This window comes from Gymnodraco acuticeps, unplaced genomic scaffold (genome assembly GCF_902827175.1).
Source record: "Gymnodraco acuticeps unplaced genomic scaffold, fGymAcu1.1, whole genome shotgun sequence".
NCBI classification, from domain to species: Eukaryota; Metazoa; Chordata; class Actinopteri; order Perciformes; family Bathydraconidae; genus Gymnodraco; species Gymnodraco acuticeps.
The window spans coordinates 417-10217 of record NW_022990827.1 but is presented as its reverse complement, the minus strand read 5'-3'; the positions used below and the strand labels follow the sequence as shown (position 1 = coordinate 10217).

General features: G+C 39.6%; 1 protein-coding gene across 2 annotated transcripts; it reads right to left on the bottom strand.

Annotated features, from left to right (window-relative positions):
* Positions 1-832: 832 nt before the first annotated feature.
* On the bottom strand, positions 833-6673 carry LOC117557184 (blastula protease 10-like). 2 transcript variants are annotated; one of them, XM_034232892.1, is made up of 10 exons: positions 6617-6673; positions 6511-6543; positions 6342-6407; positions 5765-5814; positions 5082-5151; positions 4892-5006; positions 4157-4329; positions 3409-3490; positions 1934-2055; positions 833-938 (listed from the first exon to the last, which is right to left on the bottom strand). In XM_034232892.1, the coding sequence occupies exons 1-10, from the start codon at positions 6666-6668 to the stop codon at positions 910-912; spliced, it is 792 nt and encodes a 263-aa protein (XP_034088783.1). In that variant the 5' UTR covers positions 6669-6673; the 3' UTR covers positions 833-909. The 2 variants fall into 2 exon arrangements, with proteins under 2 accessions (XP_034088783.1, XP_034088784.1); XM_034232893.1 differs by lacking the exon at positions 833-938 and having other exon boundaries at positions 1969-2055; positions 3398-3490.
* Positions 6674-9801: the final 3128 nt, after the last annotated feature.

Below are 9801 nucleotides of genomic sequence, written 5' to 3'. Positions count from 1 at the left end.
TGCACGCGGGAGAGAAGTCCCGCTGCAGAATTAATGATCATTGATGTTCATCTAAAGCAGGGGTGTCAAACTCAAGGCCCGGGGGCAAAATCCGGCCCGTGACTTCATTTTCTGTGGCCCAACAAGAGCTTGCAAAGAATATTATACGATTTCGTGATGATTTACAGAAGCACGTTGCCCATAAACTACATGTCCCACAATGCATCTCAAATTAGACTCAGCAGTTGACTTTTTCCAGAATGTGGCTTTTCTTTTTAAATCATTTTGTGACATTCTCACTGAAGAGACTTGCAATTATTTGCCCCAGACTTCTGCTTTCAGACGTAGTTAATTAAGTTATTACCCCCCCATCTGATAATAATCCAATGCAGAGGCAATAATGTCAAACAATACATTATATATATATATTTTTATATAGTCTTAAAGTTACAACCGGCCCTTTGAGTGCAGCCCTAATGCTGATGTGGCCGGCGATTAAATTGAGTTCGACACCCCTGATCTAAAGTTTAGCTGCAGTCAGAAAAATCTGGATGATAAAGGTATAATTACAAATAGAACTCGTAGTGAAAAGTATTTTAAAAATGTATACAATTTAAGGTTTTATAATTAACATGAATGTTTCAACGAAGCAGCCATTTCTAGAAGATTGATTTGCAATATTTTGACTGCACTCTGGAAATGTAGGTTTTCAGTTAATGACAGGAATTGTTTTAATTTAGTGATCTTTACACCTACATTTAAAAAGGATTATCGGCATTGAGAAGCCAACCTTTTTGACAATGAGGTAGTACACATACATGTGATCAGTTTGAAAGCAGTAGAAAGACAGATATGGAGTGTATCTTTCGTTTTTATTCAAATATGTTTTGGCTCCCCGGTGCTGTGGCGCCCTCCAGTGGCTGCTGACGTTTAATTTCTTCCAGTCTTTTTGGGAGGATCTGGTAAAGAGGGAGAAAGTGAAGCATGATGGGGTTTGTAGTCATAAAGTGGCACAGGAATGTGGTATTTCTGTGTTTGTCCCTGAAGGTAGCATCTCCCTGGTCCAATGGGATTCCTCCATGGAATTTTTTTTATCATGTCAGACAAACGTTTATGATACTTACACGTTAAGTTCAGCAGGACAACCATATTAACACCACTTTATGATTTCTGAAGTAAAAAACATGACTTCACGTCACCACCGCTAAGTTAAAAGAGGCTAATGTTGGGCTATAGAGGAACTACAGCACGGTAACATGACTTCACGTCACCACCGCTAAGCTAAAGGAGGCTAATGTTGGGCTATAAAGGAACTACAGCACGGTCACATGACTTCACCACCGCTAAGCTAAAGGTGGCTAATGTTGGGCTATAAAGGAACTACAGCACGGTCACATGACTTCACCACCGCTAAGCTAAAGGTGGCTAATGTTGGGCTATAAAGGAAAGTACAGCACGGTCACATGACTTCACCACCGCTAAGCTAAAGGAGGCTAATGTTGGGCTATAAAGGAAAGTACAGCACGGTCACATGACTTCACGTCACCACCGCTAAGCTAAAGGTGGCTAATGTTGGGCTATAAAGGAACTACAGCAGGGTCACATGACTTCACGTCACCACCGCTAAGCTAAAGGAGGCTAATGTTTGGCTATAAAGGAACTACAGCACGGTCACATGACTTCACGTCACCACCGCTAAGCTAAAGGTGGCTAATGCTGGGCTATAAAGATACTGCAGCACGGTCACAGACCTTTTTCTGTGAATCTTACAGTAGAAAAGTTGCTGCCCCGTGTGAGGCTAATTAGATTAGTCGTAAAACTGCAAATTATTTTACTTAAGTTTATAACCATTGACTTGCAGAATGGGGGACAGGAAGTGCTAAAATGCTGAGTCATGTCAGGGTTTTAGGACTCATTCCTGCACCACTCTATATTATTTTTTTTTAAAGAGTACCGCAGCTGTAGAGGAGTCGGACTCTCTGCACGTCGCTGTCCGTCATCTTCTTTCTCTGACCCATGTTCATCACTTCCTCTTTAGAGACGATGGTGGGCAGGCCGTTATCTGAGAAAAACCCACTGTACACACAGGAGGTACTCGTTACTGCAGTAAAAGTACAGGACACTACACTGGAAGTACTCGTTACTGCAGTAAAAGTACCTACACTACACTGGAAGTACTCGTTACTGCAGTAAAAGTACCTACGCTACACTGTACACAAGTACTTAGGCGCGTTCACACCGGAGTACTTTTACCCGTACTTTTCCCGTTTAGTTCCGTTAGTGCCTGGAACTTTGCGTTCACACCAAAAAGAGAACTAAGTTCCGAGAACTTTTACCCCCATTTTTAGTTCCTGCTTGAGAGGTAGGGACTTTCCTGGGGAGAAAAAAAAAAAACCAATTTCTGATTGGCTGGGCGAATTGCAAACCACGCCCCGTAAAACTCGGAAAAGTTTTGTGAAGCCGCCATTGTATTTAATGGCATTAGCATTATTATCATTAGCCCAGCGCACCAACGCAAAGAGAGGTGTGATTTGCGGCCTGCCAGTAAACCCAAAGAAGAAGACGAAGTGACGTCAGTGGCTTCATTTGCGTAATCTTCCCTCAGGGAACTTATTCCGGTGTGAACGCGATCTGTACTTATATGGGGGTACTAAGTACTGGCGCAAAGTACTTGGTGTGAAAGCGGTTCTTGTTACTATAGTAAAAGTACTAATACTGCACTGTACAGACAGGAAGTACTCATTACTGCAGTAAAAGTACCTATATTACACTACACACACAGGAAGTACTCATTACTGCAGTAAAAGTACCAAAACTACACTGTACACACAGGAAGTACTCATTACTGCAGTAAAAGTACCAATACTACACTGTACACACAGGAAGTACTTTTACTGCAGTAAAAGTACCAAAACTACACTGTACACACAGGAAGTACTCATTACTGCAGTAAAAGTACCTACACAGTGTAGGTACTTTTACTGCAGTAATGAGTACTTCCTGTGTGTGTAGTGTAGGCTACACTGTACACACAGGAAGTACTCATTACTGCAGTAAAAGTACCTACTCAGTGTAGGTACTTTTACTGCAGTAATGAGTACTTCCTGTGTGTGTAGTGTAGGCTACACTGTACACACTGGAAGTACTCATTACTACAGTAAAAGTGCCTACACTATAACGGTACAGAAACTACAACTCGCTTCCCACTGAGAAGTGGACTTCTGTAAACTGTATTTAAAATCAGAAAAATGCACCTAAATAATTGTTTTATTAATAATAACTTAGTCACTGGAAAGATTACAAATCAAAATGTTATTTATTTTGTCTAATACACACTTTTTAAATATGTTTGTAATTGCCTGTTAATGTTCTGTTGTTTTATGTTATTTAATATAATGTAGGATATTGATCTGAACACCTAAAGGTTACCCTCCGTAGTGCATGATGGACGCGGCGTTGTAATCCAGGCCGAACGTTTCTCCGTTTTGCTTTTTGAAGTTTCTCTCCTTCCCTGAAACACAATAACGCCACTTCATCACAGAAATAAGACATGTTTATACGTTATGATTATGCAAATTAAAATAAACAAAAAATAATTACACATTTCAGAGTTATAGTGAAAAGAAAAAAAGGTCATTTAAATGAATTTCCTTTTTAAAAAAGGAAACAAATAATTAAGGAGTTAAATGAATTACAAATGAGTCAATAATTAAAGTGGGTTGGATCAATATAAATAAATACCTGAGTTATGGCGAGTCAAATAAATAATATATACATTTAAAAAAAAAAAGTTAAATGTAATTAACAAATGTTAAATAAATATCCGAGTAAATATTGTAAATAAAACAATATGTAAAAATCAGCTACGGTATGGAGAGTTAAATCTCCTGCCAAGGAAAGGTATCAATACATAATTTACGGTGAATTAAAGAAAATAATTTAATAAAAATACATTTTAAAACAATATTTGAGAATTGTTTTTTTAAACTGACTTTATTAAAAAAAAAGAAAATGTAACCAGACTTTATAAATCAGTGCAGAGTATTTGTATATGAGGTAAATACATTTTCTTTTTATGAATGGGTATTGGTGGGTTAAAAAACACAAATGAAAAACTGGTTTAAAAAAAAAAACTGTAACAAGTGCAGAGTATTTGTATATTTGTACACAGGGTTACCTTCCATGATGTTATGATGCAGCACGGTGATGTATTGGTCGCGGTCGTTCCTCGTGTGTTCGTGATGGAAACCCAGAGCGTGCATGATCTCATGCACGATGTTTCCCATCATGCACTGCGACCCCACGTACACCAGCTGCTCTCCGCCGATAAAGCCCACGTACGAAGCACAACTACAAGAAGTATTCAATTACTGCAGTACAAGTACTTCAGTTACTACTAGAAATACACAACATGCAATCAAAACCTTAAGGCAAGTTTATTTACAAACAAAGGTGGTAGAAGTACTCAGATCGAGTACTTGAGTAAAAGTAGAAGTACTCTGATCTTGTACTTGAGTAAAAGTAGAAGTACTTGAGTAAAAGTAGAAGTACTCAGATCTTGTACTTGAGTAGAAGTACTCAGATCTTGTACTTGAGTAGAAGTACTCAGATCTTGTACTTGAGTAGAAGTACTCAGATCTTGTACTTGAGTAAAGGTAGAAGTACTCAGATCTTGTACTTGAGTAAAGGTAGAAGTACTCAGATCTTGTACTTGAGTAAAAGTAGAAGTACTCAGATCTTGTACTTTAGTAAAAGTATTAACAATTCTACTTTTACTCAAGTACTCGATCTGAGTACTTCTTCCAACTCAGATTGCTTGTGAACTAAGAGAGAATATAAATAATGAAAGAATGTAACAGCGGCGGCACTAAATTCATTATGCAGTATATCATAATAATAAAGCGCTCCTCACCCTTTGCTTGTGCCGAAGGTCAGGTAGTTTGTCTCGGAGGTTCGTCTGTGGAACGACACACACGTGTGTTCGGACACCATGTCCATCGCAGAGAGGATGACCTGCTTGCGACTTTCTGCAGAAACACAACAGTGAAATTAAATACTATAAATATTCTGAAAGTAGAAATAAACCACTGATCTGAACCCACCTAACTCCGGGCTGATGGTGAACGGGATCGCTCTGCTCGGCCAAACGCTCTCCACTGCATTCCTGTCGTTCTGAAGTCAAATAACACACACGTTATCCGGTGGAATAAAAACACACACGTCTAAAATATGAGCTTCTGTCTTGTAAGCATATCATCGAGACACCCGTCATTTTGAATCTCTCTGTACGAATTTGTAGTCATTTTGAGTCTTTGTAGTCATTATGAGTCTCTTGTCGTGGTTTTGTGTCTCCTTTTTTTGTGGTCATCTTTGATCTCATTCTGGTTTTCCATAGTTGCGAGTCTCTCTAACTTTCAAGCCGTTGGTTCTTTTAAGGTCGTTCTGCGTCTCATTTTAATCACTTTTATGTAATTTTTAAATAATCTTTAGTGGTTTTGCTGCCTTTCATATCTGTTGATGCATGTAGGCATCATTTCACTTTTTGTTGATATAAAAACACCAATTGTTTAAAATATAGACAAACGTCATGGAGTTGCATGATGGGTAATGTAGTTTCAAAAGGTGTTTGGAGCTCAAAGTCAGGACATGTCGTACTGCTGCTTTCATTTGGACTATTTATTTTAAAATATGTCACGAACACATCCTTCAGCTTTGAGCAATAAAACCTAAGAGTTACAAGTTAAAACTTCGGCAATAGTAAGTTGAATCTAAATGTTTCTCTCACCAACAACATAATGTCTCCCTCCATTACGGCAAAGTCCTCGGTCATCAGCTCTGTCAACATTTGGAAACATCTAAATCAAAAACAGACTTCCCTCGTTTGTTAAAGCTGTGAATATTAAATGCAAGGCAAGTTTATTTATATAGCACCTTTCAACACAAGGCAATTCAAGGTGCTTTACAAAAATGAATGACATTAAGACAAAGGCATTTAAAAACAGTCATTAAAAAGAAAAGATAATAAAATAAACAATACATGAATAAAAGTTACAGTGCAGTTTAAGATATGAATAGTTCACACAGAAGTTCCACTTTACTGATGCCTTTCTTTAAGGTTTCTCTGAGCTGTGTCCGCTTGTATGGCACATCCGTCCCGAGCAGCACACACAGAGGAGACCAGCCAGGACAAAGTCCCCTGGGTTACCAGCCCCAAATGTCCATTAACCAAAAACGAAACACAACCGCTCAGTTTCAATTAAACGCAGCGGCAAAAAGAAAAGTCTTCTTGCTGGATTTGAAAGCAGTCAGAGTCGCAGCGGACCTGCAGGTTCCTGGGAGTTTGATCCAGATAAAACACTGACCTTCTAAAGTCTCGGGGTTAGACTCCATGTAATTCAGCACTTTGGTTATCCAGTCATCCTGAGTCGCTGTAAAAATACATTTAAATGCATTACAATTAAATTAAAAAGCACACATCTGGAAAAGTGTGACTTATTGACGCAGCTAGACTGAATTTGAACACAAACGTACCATCGTCAGCCTCACGCAAAGGACTGGAGGTGACTAAAACAACAAGAAATAAAGTAGTCAATTCATGTTTTGCTTTAAAGTACATTTCAATATTTCTATTTCCTACCATCTTTAGAGGATTGGACCAAAATCAATGCAGCGAGGATGAGATGCAGCATGTTGTCAGAGGTCACACACACACACACACACACACACTCTCACACACATCTGATAACTAACTCTGCCTCCTTAGCAGTTAATTGAAATCAGCTGAGATCGCGTGTGGTGCAGTGGGTTGTGCGTTGGTGTTCGGATCAGGGGGTCCCAGGTTCACAGGCATGTCATGTGATCTCATGTGGATCTGGACCTCCTGCTATCAGAGTTTGTACTCCTCTGTATTTATTCAGATGTATTCAAGTTGATAGAATAAGATCAATTAAAATACCCAACACAATTAATATAATTAGCTGATATGCCATTAAAGGGTTGCTTATTAAAAAATGATACTTTGAGTAGATAATATGTTTGGTTATTGTTGAAATTAAAATATTAATTTGAGCAACTTCGATTGTCTAAATGGAATCAAAGAAACGCCTTGCGATGTATTGATTTAGCAATAACTGTACATTATATATTAATTATGATAACAGTGTGTGTCGTATTCTGTACACACTGTAGAATTAATGATATTGGGCTTTATGAATACACTTCAACTGATTGATTGAATTGAACTTAAAAGTCATTTGATAGACTGACATTTCTTTACAAAAATATTTCAGAAGTATGTGTGCAGATCAGACGTAGAGAGTGTGTGTTCGGATCAGATGTAGAGAGTGTGTGTGTGTGTGTGTGTGTGTGTGTGTGTGTGTGTGTGTGTGTGTGTGTGTGTGTGTGTGTGTGTGTGTTCGGATCAGATGTAGTGTGTGTTCGGATCAGACGTAGTGTGTGTTCGGATCAGAACGTCACCACTTTGATATGATATATTATATTTTTCACCATTTTGTCTTCTGCCTCCGGTCCAGCAGGTGGCGCGGTGCAGCGTTTCGGTCGTTTGCGATACGTCAATTATCAACGTAGAAGAAGAAGAAGTAGAGACAGTCACTTCCGGGTTAAAAAAGAAAACACATGGGCTGAGAACCTCTGAAGGTAATGTTGTTTTTAGCCTTTATTTACATTATTTAAACGATTTGTGCCGTTGTAAAAGGTTACGTTAAACTATCGTTATATGTTGGGTTAACTCACCAGCTCAGAAAGTGCTGTTATTCTTTACTAACTAAGATAATGCTATGTTATTGCTAACACGCTAACAGACGTTTCATTCGAAAAACAACAAAGTTATTTGTCGTAAATGTTTTTATTTACTACTCGGTTCAAATTGCAATTAAATATAAAAACTGCAGACATGTTCAGGAAGGGTTGACACGTTTCAAGGTATTTTGTATGTATTATTTATTTTGTCATATACACAGTTTGACAGGCACAGTTAAATATTAAGAAACTACACAAACACACATATAAGATCAAAACTAGAAAGCGTGCCTTGGTTAGGGTTAGTTTCTAAAAGGTGTGTATTATTCCTGAACTGAGTGTGTATTATTTCGTGCTTCAAGCTTCTGAATCTTACTTTAAAGCAGTGGTTCTCAAAGTGGGGGGCGCGCCCCCCCAGGGGGGCGCAGAGGCATGACAGGGGGGGCGCGAGAGACCAGGAGGAAAAATGGTTATTAAAAAAAAAAAAAAAAATCATATTTTGAAAAATTATTGATTCGAAAATAATATGATACAGTACTATTACGTCTGGGTCTCTGTGTTTCATTAAAGCTCGGCTCTGTGTGTGTGTGTGTGTGTGTGGAACGAGGCACACGTTTATATGATCATTATAGTTATACAAAAATAAGAGAATACATGAAAAACAGCTATGAAATACTATATGACAGTAAAACAAGAATAAAGTTTAAAAGAGTGATTTAGAAAATATCCATAAAGAAATAGTAAATCTGTTTACAATTCTGTTTCATCTGGGTGTTGAGAGTATCCATAGATCTCTTCATTTTGCTCTCAAAGTGCACCAGATTGATGCTTTCAACTTCAATATTTAAAAATCTTCCCGGGGGAGCATGCCCCCGGACCCCCCTATGTGAGGTCCACACACCACCTATAAAAATAGCACGTTACCCCTGCTTACACCTATATGCCGAGACTTGATATCGAGCCTTCATTGTAACAGTCGCGGGTACATAGTGTATGTGCGTGGGGAGTGTTGCAGTAGAAAATGCCACTGTAGCGACCGGTACATTAATGGGAAACCCTAAATGTTTGAGCACGCTCTATGAAAGGTCAAGCTACCCCACAGCACCCCCAAAATAAATCTCTGGCGCCGCCACTGAGCCTGACTATTTGTGTTGGGGGGGCCCGACTTTTTTTTTTCTCCAAAGGGGGGGCCTGACAGAAAATGTTTGAGAACCACTGCTTTAAAGTATTGGTACTAGAATATAATGGGAGGGATGAACCCCTCTGAGCACACAGGGACATGTGACTCTGCTTTTAACCCATCCTAGCACCAGGAGCACAGCGCCCGGGGAGCAATGGGAGTGGGGGGGTGTCCGGTGCCTTGCTCAAGGGCACCACGGCCGGGCAGGAGGTGAACTAGGACCTCTCCAAGTAGCAGTCCACACTCCATATGTAGGTCTGTTCGGGGACTTGAACCGGCGACCCTACAGCTCCCAGTCCAAGCTCCTACTGACTGAGCCTCTGCCGGAATTTTTTTACTAAAACCACATTGTGAAAATACTCCACTCCGAGTAAAAGCCCAGCAATCAAAACCACATTGATTGTTCAGCTACATTTGATATATTATATCGGATGTTTCTGGATTTCCTGCTGGAGGCTGGTTTAAACTGATCGTAGTATTACGCACCAATGAAAGCACCAAACCTGAACCCCACAATATGTTCCTCTATATATCGAGGTATTTGATCAGAAATTGTATTTACATTACATGACATGTCACATGTTAGACGCTTTTATCCAAAGCGACTTACATACTCAGCACTGTGGGCAATCCCCGCAGGAGCAATTTGGGGTGAAGTGTCTCAGGGACACAACGACATGCTGACTGCAGTGGGGTTTGAACCTGTGACCTCCTGAATACCAACTCACAACCCACTGCACCACACGACTCCCCACGTATCATATGTCCGGCAGAGTCTCAGTCAATAGGGGCTTGGACTGGGAGCCGTAGTGTCGCCGGTTCAAGTCCCCGAACAGACGTGTGATTGTCCTTGTGACACACATGGTTTTATTGCTCAATCTTAA

Excerpts from the sequence above, each read along its gene's own strand:
- LOC117557184 (XM_034232892.1), bottom strand. The coding sequence starts at position 6,668 with ATGCTGCATCTCATCCTCGCTGCATTGATTTTGGTCCAATCCTCTAAA. Across the intron at positions 5,152-5,764 it reads AGGGAGACATTATGTTGTTG|AACGACAGGAATGCAGTGGA; the intron begins GTGAGAGAAACA and ends ATTTGACTTCAG. Across the intron at positions 2,056-3,408 it reads TCCATCATGCACTACGGAGG|TGGGTTTTTCTCAGATAACG; the intron begins GTAACCTTTAGG and ends CTGTGTGTACAG.